This window comes from Nestor notabilis, unplaced genomic scaffold (genome assembly GCF_000696875.1).
Source record: "Nestor notabilis isolate BGI_N333 unplaced genomic scaffold, ASM69687v1 scaffold525, whole genome shotgun sequence".
In the NCBI taxonomy this organism is placed as follows: Eukaryota; Metazoa; Chordata; class Aves; order Psittaciformes; family Psittacidae; genus Nestor; species Nestor notabilis.
In genome coordinates this window covers 1-19486 of record NW_009930395.1, presented here as the reverse complement: position 1 = coordinate 19486, position 19486 = coordinate 1, and the positions used below count along the sequence as shown (strand labels likewise).

Sequence of the window (19486 nt, the reverse complement as noted above, 5' to 3'; positions counted from 1 at the left end):
AGGGAAAGAAAGGAGAATCAATGCAAGGAGGTGGACTAGTTAGATACATGTAGTATATTTCTGCTTCCCAGTGGGTTTTACGGGAGCATGTTGTTGCTGCAGCCTGACTCAGAGCTGGGCTGCTTCTTCCCCAGTTAGTGGGACCAGGAGTATTGGAGGTTTAGAAGAAAGGAGAGCTGCTTTGCTCTGCAGAAGCTCTGGTGGCCACCACTTCCAGTCTGCCAGTGAATACTTGTGTTGGGTAACTATTTGCTCTGTCTTTACAAGCAGCAGACTCCCTTTAGGGGAGCACAGGGGTGAATTCAGTAGCCAGCAGAAAGGAGGATGTACAGTATAGTCTTTATTTTTTTTTATCGTATGGTTTTCTGCAGATATGTTCAGGGTGATGCGGATTAGGTGGTAATAGTTTTACTAATTTTCACTCACCGTCTGTCTGACCATGAAATATTTATTAGAATTTAACTTAGTAAAAGCCTTAGTCTTTTCAGGAATTCCCTGCACTGAAAGGAGGAGGAGGCACACTCGTAGCATTGATCTTTGTTAGAAGGACTTTATGTTGGCTCCATTTCTCCTTCTGTCCTGTCTATGGTTTGGTCCCTACATACTTTATGTGGTGGAGGCTGCTGCTAAATAAAGCTTTAACTGATGACCAGTAATCATTTTTCTGATCCTGGCATAATTACTGGCACTGAACTTTTGGGCCTTTTCACAAATTCAAAGAGCTTTGACTTCACACATTTTCCCTTCCGTTTTTATAATTCAGTCAAACCTGTAAAACACTCAACATTGGCATTGCCAATCATCAGATGTATTGTTAAAAATTGACCAAGTTGCTGACGCTTTCTCTTCAGTTGTAAATTGAGAACAGTACCTTTTCCTCAGACAATCATGTTTCTCTGCGTGTGTTTATTCTCTTAATTTTGAAGTTATTTTTCATAAGGGAGCTTGATCAAAGTGATTTAAATCACTGGAAATGGGTTTTTTTCTGTGGAATGAAAACTGGATTAAAGTTGGTGAGAATAAAACAGTTTGTTTCTGGTTACTTTCATGACAGGTAAGAATGGAATTCAGTTTGTCTTTTAAGATATTAACAGGCATCACTTCCTAAATATGGGTTAATTTCAGATATTAAAAAACTTTTTAGAAAGTTACTGAGCACATACTGATTCCTTGTTAAAATCAAGGGGGAAATTGCAAAGGAAACCTATGTATTTTTACTATAATTCAATATAATGTCATTATTTTCTTCTAGAATCAGAAAGTGATATCCGAGAGATTAACCTGAAAACTTCAGAACTTACCAAATGTGAATGGTGTAGTGTACGAAAATTGCCAGTAGTTTTCTTACAAACAGTACCATCAACCTGTAGTAGCCTGAGAGAACAACTGAAAATGAGTAAAGATAATGTCTGGTACGAATGTAAAGGAGACAGTAAGTAAAACAATTTTAGTTTACTATTCTCTTTAAATTGCTTTTTAATGTTTTGCATCATTACAGACTGCATAAAGCACTAAAATTGGCATCATTGGCTGGGGCAGCTGTCTTGTTTTTCCAGACGCTGTCACCTTCCCAGGCTGATGAGGAGAACAGTTCAGAATGGCTTGGTAAAACTGTAGTCTTCTGTCTGTCCAGACATGTGCTAGTTACAACAGTTAGTCAGTTTAGTATAACTTTTTTCCACTAATATTTGTACTGAATGTGAAAGTAAGTCTGTTTAGCTTTTGGGCCTTTATGTGTATAGGACAGTTTTGGGTATACTTCCTTCTGCTTTCTGTGCTGCTCTGCTTACTAGGCCTGAGTTTCAATAGAAACTGTGAGTTGGCTTGTTATTTTTCCCAATATACTTGTAGTGATTTTGTGATGTAGACAAACGCCTGCTTGGAAACTAAGTAGACTGTCTTCAGGTATCTTAAAGTTAATTTCAACATAGTTTTCCTCAAGGGTATAACGTCTTAATACGCACACTGGTTTATTCTAAATTAGCATAGTCCTCTTCCCCTTAAATAAGCTTTTCTTTAGGTTAAATTTTGTGATTATTTATACTTACACTCAGCTTCATAGATACATGATGCATTCAAATGAAGGAAGAATGCTTTCAACAATCTCAGAATTGTGTGCTTCTAACACATAATACTATTATCATAACCTCATCTACTTCCTATAAAAAGTATGAACTGTAAGGAGTATTATAATTATAAAGTAATTAGCACGTGGGGGAGCTACAGGCAAGCCTGGGTGCAGGCATTAGACCCCAAGTGAACACAGGTGTTCACAAGTCAAAAAAGAAAGCTTCCTGAGTTGTCTGGGTAAGAACCCCTTCCTTCATGTCTCTCAGCCTTTATCTCCCCAGCTTTTCCCTCTGAGGCTGTGGCGCTGAGCTAGTTTTATACCTAACTGCTTTATTGTACTTGATGCTTAGGAGTACTTTGCTGTAAGACAGTTGCTATTTGCTTTGTGAGCAGTGAAATTACTGTAAGCCTGAATCCATAGCTGTGTAAGCAATTGTGTGTGTGTGTTCCCAAAATAGGACCTCTCAAAACCCAGTTATCCATCTAAATTCTGTAGGTGGTGAATTGGGAAATATGCTGCTGAAGAATTATTTTTTGGGACAGTTAAAAATAACCAAGAAGAAATGGTTATGCATGTGTCTGAAACACTTCTTGGCTTATAGAAAAACAGGTCCCTGCAGCTCTGAGTTAGCCAGCTATGTGAGACTGGGATTTGCAGCCTGAATCCCATTCCTGTGTCTGGCTGTCTTAAGTAATTCCTCCGAGTGCAATTTACTGCTTTTTTTTATTTTTTAAGGTTGTGTGAACAGGTGGTATTTACACAATAGCTGACTGATCTGACACACATTCTCCAACTTTTGGTACAGGGGTAGGCTGACCTGTTGAAGTCACTGTACCAAAAAAATGCCAGATTTATTAGGGCTAGCAAGAGTAAGCATGAGAGAATGCGGTATTCTGCTCACAGAATGTTGACCATGGACAGAGAGGTTTTAGATTGTTTATGTTACAGGACCCGAAAGCAGGGCTTTGCTCTTCTGGGTGGTGAGATCCGCTTACCTGTGTAAGGAGATGAAGATTTTGATTACTGTGACATTTTCAATTCCTTTCCTTCTTTAGATGTGTACTTGTTAGAAATGAAACTGGTTGCCAGTGGATTGGAGATCCTTAAGAGATTTCTGTTTCTATGGTAACAGAAATCTGATCAGAGAAAAAGAACTTTGTTTCATGAAATTTCCATTACAGGTTCTTGTACTTTTGTACCTACAACATGTGCCTAGAATCACTAACAGTAGTTTTGTTAGAACTTTGTGCTTCTAATATGTAGCATATGGTTTATATCCACCATTTCAAAAAGCATCATGCTTATTTTCCCATTTAAGTCTGGAACGAGTCATCTCAAAAATATACGTTTTCTCCCTCCTCAGTATTCTATTCAGTTTAGTCTCTAAGCAGTGGTTTTAAGTTTTGTTTCCTACTTGGTAGCTGCCCCAATCAGTCACTGTTTCTCACAATCTCTTGTTGTGTGAAAGAGCTGACATGTAGATATCAGTGCTGTGTATCCATGTAAAAATGATTCTTGCAGACTGTTTTAGCTAAAAGGCTAGGGTCATATATGCTGTGGCGACTTTAGTATGTAAGATTGTCAAAAAGCAATAATGTAGCCTTCTAAGATCAGGACAGACCATGAATCTACCCGAACCATGGGATTTCATACACTGGTTTTGGTTTATTTAGCATATGTTTTCTTAGTTCTCCCTTTTTATTTTCCCTTTTGTAATCACATCTATTTGAAAGTAGGAGAAAACCAGGCAGAAATATTTTAAAATAAATAACACATAGATGTTGAAGGGGTTAAGTAGATGAAAACCATTTTTATAATAAACATTGAGACCACAAAAGCCCCTCTACATTCTTGATACAGTTCTCCTTTTCTAATAAATTTCCACAAATGAATATATATCAATCACAGATTGATTTCTTAGTTTGGGGTTTTTTTTGAGAGAGATAGCTGCTTTAGACTTTTTAGTACTGGCCTGCGAGAAACTAAGGCATGGTGTTTCCGTATATAGAGGGGGAATTGTGCTGAATGCATAATTTCTGGAATTGTATTGAAACAATAAGATAGGAACTATAATAAGAAAAAGAGAGCGTATTGATTACAGAGTCCTACTGTCATTAAGCAGAGAAGCTGTTATTTCAGAATGTGTTTTGGGTTTGTATTCAATGTCTGTTAAAAATCTGTCAGGTGTAATAATTAACATTTCTAAATTAGGGCAGAAGTAGAATGCACTTTTTTTGCAAATGTAGGTAGAAGGGCTTGGTAGTTAATTCTTCTGTCTCTCTGCATACATGTGTATTATTGCTTGCATATGCTGTCAACAACGGGTGCTGGTGTTGGTGCATGAGTCTTTGAAATCTGCTCATACTTGCAACATACTTTGTTTCTAAATGAATAATTTTCTCTGCTTTTTTGTAGGTCAAGAAGAACAGTATATCATTTTAATTTTTGAAACTGGTCTTGATCCTCATGCAAACTCAATATTTGAAAAAATCATTACTGACATTGGTATTAGAAATAATATTTCTGACTTCTTTGTGAAAATTTCCTTTGAAGAAGCCAATGGCAGGCTTGTTGCTTTTACCAAGTGCTTGGAAGACAATTCCAAAGGAAGCCCATCTCACAGAGAAAACAAAATAAAAAATGTAATTATGTTTTTGTCAAAGTCATTATGTTATTTGGGTTACAAATACACTAAAGATAGTGTGCTAGTCATTAGACCCCCCAGAATTGCCAACAATTTCTTCTGGCTCTTATATAAGGATTCTGAGACTGTCTCATGGTGGGTATGAAACTTGGGAAATAGTCTGTGCATTCACAATACTTTTTAGTGTGTTTAGTTTTATCATAAGGTTGTACAATGGTCCACAACTAATGTTGTAATTTAAAAATTACTAAGGGATGAGAAATTTGTACTATAGTTAGGCAACATGATTGTTTCCAAATTAATCTACTGGTAAAATGGTAGTATTTCAAACAAGAAATTAAGTTTCAGTGTTGTAGTTAAATTTAATCAGTGCTTTCTTTAACCAAAACTTCCTATTAAAGAATTTGAAAGATTTGCGACTCTGCAAGAAATAAGAACAGATCTAAATGCAAGAAATTAATTAGGAAAGTAAAAAAAAAAAAAACAGCAAAAAACTTGAAGTCTTCTCAAAAGCAATCGGTATTGCACTGCTGGATTCATAAAGCTTTATTACCATTTTGGTAAATTTGAGCACAGTATGCAAATTGATACTGACTTTATTCTTTTAAGGTTGCTTCTGAATCCAAAATGCAGCAGAGAAATAAACAGTTACCATATTTTGATGATGATGAAGAAATTGGAGAACCACATACAGTATTTATTGGTCCTATTGAAAAGTAAGATGTTTATCTTTGCCCTGTATCAATTCTCTGAGGTTTTTTTCAGCCTGTCATACTTATTATTGATTACATTTTGTATTTTTCTTTTCAGGTTGATAGTTTATCCACCTCCTCCAGCTAAAGGTGGTATTTCTGTGACCAACGAAGACCTCCATTGTCTAAATGAAGGAGAGTTTTTAAATGATGTTATTATTGATTTTTATTTAAAGTAAGTTTTATTTCAGATCAGTTTTTAGTTGTCTTTTACTCTGAAACTTGAAAAATTCTTACACTAAAAATTCATGGGTCAGTTGCTAATACTTGGTCTCCAAGTATATATAGCTCTAATATAAAAGGTTGGTTTGTATCTTTGCTAGAAATTTTGGTTCCTCTCCTATCCTGCTTGACAGTGACGTTGTTCTCACTTGGAAGAAAGGTTCTTTAAAATTTCTTAGCATCTGAAGGGGAATTTTAACTGCAAAGAGAAAAAAAGGCATTTTTTTTAAGTTCAGGTGTTGGGGTTTTTTTTTCCAGAGTATTTGTGTTCCATGGAATTTCATTTGTTCTGGTTAACATAGTACATTATGGGTTTTTTGTGTCACTGATGCTACAGCTATTAGAAGCATATTAAATTGTTACGTGAGGCTGTGTATAATTTTCATTCTACTAAAACATTTTAGAGTGAAAAAAAAATTAGTGCATCGCTCTTGGGAGTGTTTGGAGATTTAGTGGCTCAGTTACAACCTATGAATCTTTCCTAGATTCTTTATGTATTCGTTATGTCTTTATGTGATATACTTACTGAAAATTTGTGTTCCTGCCATGATAAAAAAATAAATACAGCAGCAGTGAAACAATTTGTGGATTGAGCAGAGCACTTAATATCTTGAAACATTGACACAGATTTTGCATTAATTAGTTCCTGTGGTTGGTTTGCTCTGATATTCTTGTGTGAAAGGCAGTAACAATGTGGTGGGGAGGTAGCACTGTTGGCAGTCCTTTTTACTTTGGTGATGAATACGTTGATGAATTCACCTCCATTAATTTTTTTCTTTTTCTTTTTTTGACTAATTAGATATTTGGTACTTGAAAAACTGAAAAAAGAAGATGCTGATAGAATACATGTGTTCAGCTCATTCTTCTATAAACGCCTTAATCAAAGGGAAAGGAGAAATATTCATGAAACTTCAAACCTTTCGTAAGTCTGTTGATAAGTCAGTTTAACTAAGAGCTAAGTAGAGGGAAGACTACAAGAAGAGATGCCTTACAGAGGCAAAAGCCTTACAGACAATATTATGATACCAACAGAATTCTAGGAAGCATCCAGACCTATAGCAAACATAAAATACAGCTTGAAAATCTTAAGAAGCTGTTAAGGTGAAAATATCTGAAAAAGTAGTCTTTCAATAAAAATAAGCCACCCTATAAATCCTGTGCTTTTCTTGCAGAATACAACAAAAACGACACGGGCGAGTAAAAACATGGACACGACATGTTGACATTTTTGAGAAAGATTTCATTTTTGTTCCCCTTAATGAAGCGTAAGTAACTGTACCTTTCTATCACATTTAGTAAAGGCTTAAGCTTCCTCATTCTGAAACTGAAAGTTATAGTGTGAATTGAAGTTAAAAATTAAACGAATAAACATATTTTTCCAGGTGATAAAAAAACCAAACAATAATGTAAGAACTTTTAGTTCATTGTTGTAGTCTGAGAAGTATCAGACAGAATAAAGACTGAGCAGAAATGAACTTTTCCGAGTACTTCTGAACCAGTTCAGAGAATCAGTTTTACCTGGTTCTCTGAAGTTTGTTCTTCTAAGCAGTTATTGCTGATAACTTTTGGATTTACCTTTTCTAGCCCTTAAGTTTTTGTTCTAGTGAGATCTGTAATGGCATGCATGAAATCCTCCTTTATTTACATTAAACCTATATTGGAAGAAAATGCAGTTTTCTGAACTCTACTTCCCTGTATTGAGAGCTTTATTCTTTTTCTTTATATCCTTTTGTCCTGATATGTTTCTTGGGTCGGGAAGCAGACAGCATTCTAATAGTTGTTGAGGACTTTTAATGATGTTTGCTTTTTTTAAGATTAGAGGAAGTTGTTACAAACACATTTCCATGTTTCATGAATAGAGTCTATGCTGTCCTTAAGCCAAAATATTTAGGAATGTTAAACTACTACATTTAAAATATAGACAATAAAAACATAAATAAAGGGCAAAGAGACAAGAGAATTGTAACTGACTTATCATAGATATACCTAACGGGTCTTTTAATAATTCGAAAAACAGTTTGGGGTTTTTTTAATTAGAAGGTCTTCAATGAAATGTATCTAGATACTGTGCCATTGTACAGTGGGAGGAAAATTTCTGAATCTTGTCTCTTCTTGCCTCCTTCCCATCTGAATTCTGAGGCTAGCTGTATACAGGCAGTTACAAGGTAACTGACCATAGATCTGTTGTCAAGTTGGAAGTAAATCCCTTAGAAAGCTGTTTGCAAGTATGGACTTTAGATTTTGAGATGCTGTGACTTCTGTTCAGCCATGGGAAGACAGCCATACCCTAGGTGATAAAAATGACTCAGTTGTAAGATATTCTCCCTGTCCACTGCAGACTTCATCCTTGTCATCCCTCTCCTCTGAAGCTTTAAGTACTATAATTTCAGAGTGTCTGTCACTTAAATTTTTGTTGCCCTAGAGCTTGTTACATAGTTTACTTCCCACCATCCTCTCTGGTGTCATTCACACATCTGCATAAGAGAAATAAGACTGATAATACTGCAAATACCAGACAGTGTGACTTGCAAGTCACCTGAAAAGGAAAATAAATAGTTCCGTGGGTTTACAAGACTTAGTTATGTAGTTAGTAGCTTAACATGTAGTAGTTTTCACTGTCTTGTTCATTTACTGATAAGGAACTAAAGCAACGTCTACCTTAGCAAGTAGTGAGGTCCATAGGAGTGAATTTGCTGAACAAACTAGTTTGTATTGAAGGTATGATGTTCACACCATGTGTGGGCTGGGGATTTTGCCTTGGACTAGCCTGGTCTCTTTAAGAGCATGAATACTGTACTCTTGGTGTTCATCTTTCATCTGGAAGCAATGCCATTCACACTTTCTGGAACTGTCCTTCGCTGTGAACTGAAACTTGGTAAGTGGTCATAGTAGGATATTCTTTTGCAAAAGTAGTTTCCTGATATGTACAGTAAGAATATTGCAGAGAGAGAAAAAACAAGTATCCAGGGAGATGAGAAAGTTGCGGTTTGACAGATTAGGAAGTAGTGGTGGTGATGGTTTGGTTTTTATTGTTGTTTTTGAACTGCCTTCTGGCAAAGCATTCTTTTTTTTTTTTTTTTTTTTTTTTTAACTTATTGTTACTAGGTGCTAGTATTTTTCTTGGATGCACCTTGCTATTCTGTATCCCCTGAAACATGTCACTTCCCCCATCCCCCAAAACCCAACATTCAGTTTTGAGGAACAAAAAGCTGAACTTTTTGGGGGGAGATACTAACATTTAGGAAAGAATTGGTGACTTGACAATGAAGTGCTCGTATTCTGGTGAGTAACTGGTATCGCAGGATAGAGAGGAGGCTGGGGAGCTACCTGGAGAAGAACACAAAACCCAGCACCCCATTATTTTCTGTGTGCCTTAGCATAGTTTATAGGAGGATCTGCTCCAGGCACTGAGGTGAGACTGGCCAGCCTGTAGTTCCCTGGTCTTCCTTTTCCCGCTTTTTAAGTTCCAGAATGTCTTTCCAGATTCTCCCATAACCACTAGTTTAGGGAGTGTGGGCTCATCATCTAACAAGGTGTCAAACTGTAGTAACTGGAGGTGGACAGAATGAATCTAAAGGAGAATTACCTTCAGAACAATATTGCCGATAAAGCTGTGACTGTATCTATGTGCTTTGGCAGTACAGTCCTTTTTGTTCAAGTCTCCAGTGGAAATAGGTTGTTCTTTTAAAAGTTACAAGCTACTTTCTTTTTAGATCCAGATTAGTTTGCTGGTCTGTTTACATAATTGGTATGTAAAGCCTATATTAATAGAATACACACAAATTCCAGTGTTTGGTAATACTTATATATTCGTTTATTAGTTGTGGCGAATCATTCAAGAAAAAATGCTTCCATACTTTATATACTGCTTTCAGAGGCCATTTACTTTAACTGCCATTGAGTTTCAATAGAATTTAGGCTTCATAATCATCTAATTTTTAATATGTCTGTTAGACATGCAATTTTAGATTCGGTTTTCCTTTTTTTTCTAAACCACATTGAAATATGTCTTCATCTGCAAAATACATGGCTAGGTTCTGTTTTGTTATTTGCTGTAGGGAATCTGTAGGGAACCAGAAAACCTTCAGAAAATTTCTAAATTGGGTCAGTCAGTATCTACATGCAGTGCCTCAGTCCCTGAATTTGCTGCTGCTCCATTTCTGATTTAGTGGCAAGTCAGTGAAGTCTGAAGAGGGAAGAGGGCAAACTTACTTTGTGTTGGGGGATACAACTCTTTTTGGTCCTGAAAGGGTTAGAATGTCAGTTCTTTGAAGGGGTCAGTCAAAGGGAAAACAAAGAGAGGACAACAGAGTTGTGGTGATGGCATTACAAATACTCTTTTCTCCCCTTTTTTAATTCACTGTTGACAAGATTTCTTTAAAAATGTCAAGTGTCATATACAATTGGAAGATCTCATAGGCAAAAGAATATGGGCAATTCAGCTATACCATTAGATCTGATTAGTGTTGCTAGTGCTGAACTACCAGAAAACTGTATAGAGCCGTAAAACATGAACTCTACAATCAGTCTCATGCAGTAATAAAGAAAATGTTAAAGAAGAAATAATCTTTAATTATAGGAAGGAAAACAATGTAAGTAGTATGAGCAAATTGAAATAAATACTTAGCATCTGTTTTCAACTAACTGCATCATATTAATGAGTTGGTGACTCATTGAATGGAGTGATCTTACCTTTAGAGAAGACTGTAAAGGCTTGAGTAAAACCTGCTCAGAAAAGTGAACAGCTATTACAATCTATCCTTGGTAACTGTGGAAGGCAGGGTTTGTGGTTTTGTGTGTGTGTGCACGTAGGGACACTCAGTACTTTGTTTGCTTATTACCAACTTCAGATTTAACCATGAGCATTAATGTATTCTCTAGTTTTTAATGTATTTTTTTCCTTTGCAGTGCCCACTGGTTTTTGGCTGTCATCTGTTTTCCTGGTTTAGAAAAACCCAAATACGAACCAAATCCCCACTATCATGAAAATGCTGCAACACAGCTAAAATCTCCCTCTTCAGATGGAGAGAGAAACACACCATCTCCTTTGCCAAATGAATTAGATGCACAAAACTCACCTTCCAAGTCCACAGCAAAGAAGACGTTGACCAAAAAGTATAATACAGCTTTAATTGACCCAAACACTGAAACAGAGGACAGTGAGTCTTCGTGTTGTAGAAGAAGTCCTTGTAGGGGAAAAAGTGCTTTCAAAAAACTAAATCAAATAGACAGTGATGTGGAAGAACCTAACACTGTGGAATCAGCATGCCATAAACTAGACCATAGGACTCTGGATGAGAATGGTATACAGGGTGAATTCACAACTGCTAGCCAATCTATGGGTATGTAATTGTAAAAATAGCACATTTTAATGAAAAACTGTGAGATTTCACATCTGTTACTACTTCTGCAGTTGTGTAAACTTCAAGCTTTGAAAGTTCAGTATGTGGCTGAAGTTTGAGTGCTTGCAATATAAGTAATTTATAGCCATTGAGTAGTAAGTGTTTTTGTGGTTGTTGACGTAACTTTCATGGCAAACGGCCGGAGATAAAAAACTGTTTTCCTAAATCAGATTAAGTTTTCAGTTGTGTGACCTTTTTTCACACAAATAGTTTTGTAGATACCACTTTGCATCACTTAAGACTGTAATTGTTAAGGAAAGAATAGTAGTTGACTATTGATCCTCATAATGTATGTGCATGGAGGAACTGAATTAAGATTGCATGAGCAGCCTTGATTTCAGTGTGTTCCAGCATTTGAGGTTTTGCTTCAATACCATTAGGTTCTTTAATGTCCTGAGAGAAGGTATGTAAAAACAGTAAAAAAGAAAAAGGGAAAAAAAAAAATCATTCACATGACCTCTGTGTTACATTTAGAGAGGCTTTCTTCATGCATTGCAGCTGTGGAGGCTGATTTCAGTGCTCTGGAACAGTGTTTGTACCAAAGTAAGCTGACATACTTTTAAAGGTAGATGAAGGAGTTAGGAAAAGATTGTTTTCTCTGTTCACTGCACGGTTTGGATCCTCTTCAGATACAGATTGTATTGGTGGCTGATGGTCATTCAGTTCCTGACTAAACCACTCAGACTGCCTTGCTCAGCTATTGCAAGTGATGCACCCTTTCATTAATGCAGACGTTTGTATATGTCACTCTCCTGGTTTAAGGGTGAGATTCAGTTTGAGACTGACGCTGGGAGATGTTTAGGCATCTAAATTTAGATATGCTGTGTATCTAAACTTCCATTTCAGTCAGATGGAAGATGGGGATGTAAGCTTTGGGTTTTCTGCCCAGCCTTCAGCTGTTGCTCCAGAAGGGTGTGGGTTTTGATTCTTGACTCTGCCAAACCCATAGGTATATTTTGGATATCCTAGGATATCTCAAAAGGTAGTAGATGCCTCTTTGATAGTATAGTCAATGAAACCAGGAGACCTCCTTTTCTTGTCGTAAAGCAGATGAAGAGTGGCTGTTCAGTTGAGTAGTACTAAGTCATATTAGTATATGGCCTACTTCTTGTGCTAAGGTCTTTTCAAAGATACTGAGTAAGGCTAATTCCTAAGTTTGTCCCTGTGGAGCTCCACTGGTAACCTCTTTCCAAAGTGTTTCTTCAACTTCTCTGTTGAAGTATTTTCAAAAGCAGGTCTTTGCCATTTTTTCCATTAGCTAGTTCATTGCCCTCTTTACTGTCAGTATAGAAATCCTGGTTTTCCTTAATAAGAAATACATCCTCCAGTGACACCATAACCAACACTTTTTATTTTAGTGATTGTTTAGATATATTGTAGAGCCCTTTAAGAAAAGTTTTCTTATGAAAATTTTGTTTTTTTCTGGCATGCTATTAATTTTTCACTTATTTCCACATATTTTTCCATTTTTTCCCCTCAAAAATCTGTTCTAAAGTCTTGCGTGGTAGTATACTAAGACTACTGAGCTTGTAGCTGTATGTATCTGCTGCTTTCACAGGTATAGCTATAGCATTCATTAATCTTTATTTCTTCTGGTGCAGTTTCCCAGGTGACTAAATACGTAGAGAGGATAGGGAGTGAATTTACAAATACTTTCTTTATGTAGCAAACAGTGAAGTTGCACAAACATTTCTAAGCTGCTGCTCCCAGGAGAGCTGATCCTGCATTCTGCCCTCCCTGGCAGTGGATGCCCAAGCTGCCTTTTCCTTTTGCCAGCACAAGTCTTCATATAACTGCACAGTGAATCTGGTCGAGAAAATTATTAAAGTAAAAAATAATAAGCTTGTGACTGTCTTTCTCAGTGTGGTCTACAGTGTGTGGATATATTTGGCATCATGGAACAACCATGGGAAGGAAGGAATGGGAATAAGTGCTTATATGAGGGATCAAATGAGACTGCCCCTTTTGGTATCAGTAGCAATTTATACTGTTGTAAAGGCTTCATGGAACTACAGGGTAATTTTGTGATAGATTTTAGTCTGTCTTTAGAATATTTTTACTCATTTCACAGAATAAGGAACAGTTTCTGCTGTGTTACTTAAAAGAAACTTTAAACTTTTGTTCGTATGCATGAATGTAATATATGTCAGCTGTATCACAGTGACTGTGAGCAATCCTGAAGAAATCGTAGGTATTGAAAATGAGTTTGGTCTTCAATGATGACATGGTATTTGATGTTTAAATATACTGCTGTCTGTGATTGATACAGATGGATTGCACAAAATCAGGCTAAACTATAGTGAAGACTCAGCTGATGGCAGTAAACTAAATGAAGATGAGCTTATAGATTTTTCTGAAGACCAAGATAACCAGGTAAAGAATTTCGCAATTTTATTTGGGAAATGTAAACTGTTTTTTATTTTGAATGGGCAGCTTAAAAGCTGTGTCCACATTATAAATGAGCCTAAAACTAGTTATCTTTAGAAGTGCCAAATCCAAAGCACTGGTTACATAGACAGTTGCATATTAGCTGGCAGAAAAGGATTGTACATTCGTTCATGAAACTATATAATAGAAACTGCTGTACTAATTCCACATTTCATTTTGTGAATCTCTTGCATAGTGACAATATTAGACAGTGATTTTAGTGGAAACTCTGAAAATCAACACATTTCTACCTTTCATCTCCTTTACCCCACATGTTTACCTACCAGACCCAAGAACAAGTTACTCTTCTTTCAGCTGTTGTTTTGTGGACATAAACAGACACATTTATACGTAGGTGCTACTTTGCTGTTTTGTTTCATTGGTGCTTCTCCTAATCAAATTTAAACAGCATGGATTTGTAACCAAGTGGTGGTCTTGCTCAGATTGGAAGAAGTTTTAGACCTGTGGAAAGACTGATCATTAAAATATCCTTTACTGATTCACTGCGGGGTTTAAGGGTATTATTCCGTAGCCCTGTTGCTTCTACAATGTAAGTTCAATGTGAGCAAGCTAGGAGTTACACATTTACTCTTCCTAATTGGCCTTCCTGTTCATGTTCCAGGTGTATGACTCCAAGTTGTCCGAAATAAAGAATCGGAGGCTATCAAATATACTGTCTAGGAATTACCTGTTTTTCACCTTTGAGTCCAGAACAAAAAAATATTTTCCAAAGTCTGCAGCTATTTGTAATGGCTTCCAAATAGTATGTATATGTGTGCACACACATAAAAGCTCCAGTTCGTGTTGAAATCTAATGATGCTCTTCATACAGGCTCAACCCAGCTCTCCTGTCATGCCACTTGCCCAGACAGTCTGTGATTCTCACCTGATGGAAGTGCCTTTCCCTCTATTTTGTAGCAGTTAGAGTTCCCTGAATGGGCAGTAGTTTCTAATAGGAGAACGTCTTCATGGCATAGCATGAGGATTTCAGTTACAGGATCCTGCATGTTAGTGATGTGTACAGAATTCTCACCAAAAATGTCATAAATTATGCTAATGCAGGGATTCCCATTTTTGGAGAGCATCTTTTTCCCTGTAACACAATGGTCTGTGGTAGAAATAGTGAACTCAATAGAAGGGAAAGAAACTATGGATCATTGGGATGGTTTTAGATACAATAACTTAGTGGTTTTGTTCATAAAACTTACATATCCTTCATAGCAAGCAATATTGAAATCGAAAAGTCAAAGGATATTCCCAGGTTTGTGGCATAACTGTTTTTGCAACCCATAATTTCATGGCAGTTTAATTTTCCTTGCCCTGAAAACCAAGTTGGTGTATTCTGGAGCAAAGATCAAATTTTAATTCTGAGTTCATTGCAGATTTAGTCTCATTTCATCTAGAATGTAATATACATGAAACTGCCAAGCAAGTTCCTAGTAATCATTGGCAGGGAAAGTATAGTTTGGATTATAACCAGATAATGGAGATACATCCCTTTTAAGCCAGCAATGCTTTAAAAATGTCAGTTGCAGGTTTTTTCTAGTTTCAGTGGTTATTAAATAAATAGCACCATTCACTGTGTCATTCCAGCAAGGATTTGAGAAACCATGTGACTAAAAATTGGTAATGCAACCTTTACAAACGATGGTTTCAGATTAAAGCTACCACCTCTTTATTAAAATTGTTATTGGTCTTGAATAAAAATGGTAAGTACAGCAATAATTTCTTTTGCATCTGTTTCAAAAACAATACTAGCTTTTAAACACCTGTAAACATGTTGCTTCTGTAGGAAGACAGTAGTGATGATGGTGGCCTTATAGATGATAACTGTAATTCAGAAATGGGACAATGGCATCTGAAGCCTACCATCTGCAAACAGTAAGTAATAAAACAGTTAAAATGGAGATTTCATAAAAGTATATGAAATTGTCAAAGATGGTAATTATGGGAAATGGTCGTACATCAGTCTTCAAACACTTTAATTGGCATGTTATTAGTGTTTGAGGGAGAATATTATGTTTAGTAGTATCATCTTCAGTGAGCAGAAAATTTAATGAGTGAAACTACTACTGAAATGGAAGCATTTGGGGTTTCTGTTAAGCCTGTGTGCTACTTCAAGGCAAGTGAAGATTGTTTCTTCAAATAAGGCTGTTCTTCAATAGCTTGCACTTAAATTCTTACAAAAAGAAGGTGCAGAAGCATGTTCAAATGTAGCTTTCTATATTAAAAAGCAGGTTAATGTTTTAAATAACTTAATGCTGAAGAAAACCTTTGTCACCACTCAAAATTAGTACAGAAAAATTAAAATATTTTTAACCACCCGCATTTCTTATCAAAATGTGTTCTAGTTCTTTATTGTCTCTCTCTGTCTGAATTTTTTTTTTCCCCTAATAAGATTGTTCCACGGTACTAAATTCAGCTACTTTTTTTTTTTTAAAACCTTTCTAACTGTTTTTGGATTTGAAAACCTTTTTTTTACTTTTTGTGTTTGAAACCCAGAAATTATTTCTTCATAATCTTTGGCTTGCAGTTGCTTGCATTTTGGTGTGACAGAAATGCATGATTCCATATCCTGAAATACTGTTACTAGTGTTGCTGTCTGACCATTTCCTTTGTATTTTTTCACAATTTATTTATCCATTTTCTTTTTGTGTGTATAAGGGTTACTAGAAAGATGAAGGCTTTCACAATACATTCTTACAGTGCACCATAAGAATAAAATGATATATTTATACATGGTATGGATTGTGTATGACTTACTGTTAGTACATTTTCATGAAGGGATAAAAATCCATCTGTGTTGTGAATTTTAAGAGTATTTATGAGCTGCTGATTGTAGCTTGCCTAAATTTGCGCTATTCTGTTGATGGATTATTTGTACATGATACTTACCCCAGACAATATTTTAATCCAAACATGGAATTTCATAAGATGTTTGGCACTTAAGTGTCAAAAGTCATGAAGGGCACTTAGATGCTTTGCTATATAACAACCTTCCCCCCCTCCAAAGTACTGGATTGTGCATTTTTAAAGAGCATTGCCCATATAAATAATAACTTTTTTAAAATCAGAAATTAAAACAAGTACAAGTAAAAGCAAACATTATTCAAGTGATTATGTGCTTACACCTAAAAATTGCATACATGTAAAAGAATTTATAAATGCAAACAAACCTAGACATAAATGCATGCAGATATTTTATCTGCATTCACTAGTTTGCAGTTTCTGTAAAGGATACATTGTCTGAATGTATGTATATTATTAGGAAGGAGAAAGCAGAGCTTTGCAAAAATTAATTTACATCCTATTTATTCCTCAGAATACATCTTGCACCTAATGCTGAGATTCTGAACTCTGGTATGAGTTAGCTTTTTTGATGTATAAATCCAGCTGTGGCATATAAGGCAGCAGATACGACTGTTCTGTTTATAGCTGCTGCAGACGTGGTATTCTCTAGGTCAAGGGACAGGATGCAAGCATTTGTAGTGGACAAGAGAGTCTTCAAGCAGACTTGGTAGTCTAGAAAATGTTTGTTTATGGATATGTTACTTTTCTAAAGTCGTTCAAATGGAGTACATGTGTGTTTTGTGCATAACTACCAGGTAGATTTAAGATTCATTGGCTAGAGTAATTTCTTGAACATGCAATACCTAGTATCATACTAGGTGCTGTGGACTGCCTGTCTGTCCTCCAGCTGCTACTCCAGAAGGATGGTTTTGGGTTCTGTCCCTTGCTTTCTAGTCTCTTGCCAGTGTCCCAGATACCTTGTGCATCCAGAAGAGTATTAGACACCTGAACGGGTTATAAGCAACTAGGTTTTGCCTGTAACAAATGTTTTCAGTCTGACAGTACTATATTCTCCAGGTGCATTCTTGAGTGTACTCAATGTATGGTTAAATCTAAAAGTCTTGCATTTGACTATCCCAGTTAGGGGATTATAGCAGTGCTGTTGAAACTTTATAGTATTGACCTACTTTTGTTCAAGGTCACCCCACTATTTCATAGCTAGTTGTGTAACACTGTGCTTTCCAAACTGCTGTAGAATACTGTGTATTTAAATGGTGTGTTCTCTCTTAGGCCCTGCATTTTGCTTATGGACTCCCTAAGAGGCCCTTCCCGGTCAAATGTTGTGAAAACGCTGCGGGAGTAAGTTTCATGTCTGGGTTTGGGGGGGTTGTTTTTTGCAAAATTCTTCAAGAATAGAAAAAGTTTTGATTTGCATGGTCTTTTATCACAGATATCTAGAGGTGGAATGGGAAGTCAGAAAAGGCAACAAAAGAAGCTTTTCCAAAGATGTCATGAAAGGTTCCAACCCAAAAGTGCCACAACAGAACAACTTCAGTGATTGTGGAGTGTACATACTGCAGTATGTGGAGAGCTTTTTTGAGGTATGTAATGTAGACTTGTTCATGTAACTACTCGGGGTGGGGTTTTGGGGGTGCTTTTTTGGTTGGTCTCCAGGAGCAATCAGATATGACCTATTAAATTATAACAACTATAAAAGGCTCTTAGTGTAGCTGTTATACCTATTTATTAGATTATGCGTTACAAACTAGTGTATACATGAACATACGTAATACTGAATACTTTTTGGAAAATGAACTGATTATCCTTTTTAGTTTTATATATGTATCAGAAATAGGAAGCCATGGAATTTACTGGGATAATAAGAAAATACATATAGAGTCTTCCTTTTCTGTTCTTATTGTGCATACCCTTTAAAATTATCCAGAAAGAACCCAAGTTCAAATTTGAATTCCAAATCTAACCTAAAGATGCAGGACAAAAAGCCTGTTCTTTTCCCCCTAAAAACTGTGATTCTGAGTAAATTCATTAATATGACACAAGCAGATTTTTAACTTGCAAGAAAACATGTAAGTGGAAGCATTACAGCTAAATACCAGATCTTTATTCCACTGAAGAATTTGGTTAAACACTTAATGACTTTAACTGTCTTGGTCTTTCACAAGTGGTGGAGGTTTTGACACCTTTAGGTCTAGGTTGGACAGAGAAACGATGGTCAAGTGAGATGTTGCCTGCATTGGACACTAACTCTGTTTACAGTCCATGGTTCTTGAGAGCACTGTTCCTAAACTGTTCTGTAACTGATCCTTTCCTGACCAAGTGTCTGTTTCTTCTCTGTTCATCGACCCTCCCCACGTTCGTACTTCATATGAGAGCAGAAAGGCTTTAACATAGTGTGTTCATGCAGATGAAAGCCGAAAGCTTTTGCTTTCCCAATGAGTCCTTGAGAGATTAGAATTATCCTCCTTCCTCTTTTGTATTCGGGGGGGATATGAGGAGCAACCAAGTTTTAATAATCTTACCCTTTCCATCCCCTTCGTCTTGCAAATGGATTGCTGAATTACGTCAGGCCAAATCCCTCGTCCTGCCTGGTTTTGCAGTATGCAGCAGCTTTGTCTGCCAGCGCATAGGGATGGCACATAGATGCATCAGGTAGCAGATCACAGGGTATTCTCAGAAGTAACACTGGTGGAGAAGGAAAGCCCGTACTGGCTGCATGGTACTTCACTGCGTGATACAGTTATAGAACTAGTAATTTCAGCTGCTAATGTATTTCAGAATTTGCACAAAATCTCATTGTTTCCAGCAGCTGTGCAAACTGAATGGGGAGTGTGTGGGGAGGGGTGCTTAATTTGATGTTGTGGACTATTTAGGCACATCTTTTTCTTGTTTGTCGATTTATTTAAAATACCTTGTTTTTAATAATAATGGTTAAAATCATGATGTGTATTTTTTAAAACCAAGACTCTTTGACAGGGTAGGTAGTGTAACAAGGAGCATACCTTTCAGCTTTCATGGCAAGTACTTTGCAGTGCTCCTTTAACACTATGCCTTTTCAGCTTTGCTGTTGGGCCCACGAGGGCCAGCTCTGCCCTGCCAAAGGCTCCCCCCCCCAGTTTCCCGTCAGCGATCTGGGGGTGCCGGGTCAGCTGGGCTGCTG

The 19486-nt window shown here is 36.6% G+C and overlaps 1 protein-coding gene across 1 annotated transcript in view; it reads left to right on the top strand.

Annotated features, from left to right (window-relative positions):
• Window positions 1-11179, top strand: part of SENP6 (SUMO1/sentrin specific peptidase 6) — a 44598-nt gene extending 33419 nt beyond the window's left edge. Inside the window, exons 12-18 of the mRNA XM_010015371.1 lie at window positions 1253-1432; window positions 4487-4713; window positions 5325-5431; window positions 5526-5642; window positions 6489-6611; window positions 6862-6954; window positions 10598-11179. Coding sequence (XP_010013673.1) covers window positions 1253-1432; window positions 4487-4713; window positions 5325-5431; window positions 5526-5642; window positions 6489-6611; window positions 6862-6954; window positions 10598-11039 — 1289 coding nt within the window. The 3' untranslated portion in view covers window positions 11040-11179. The remainder of the gene's footprint in view (window positions 1-1252; window positions 1433-4486; window positions 4714-5324; window positions 5432-5525; window positions 5643-6488; window positions 6612-6861; window positions 6955-10597) is intronic.
• The last annotated feature ends 8307 nt before the right edge of the window (window positions 11180-19486 follow it).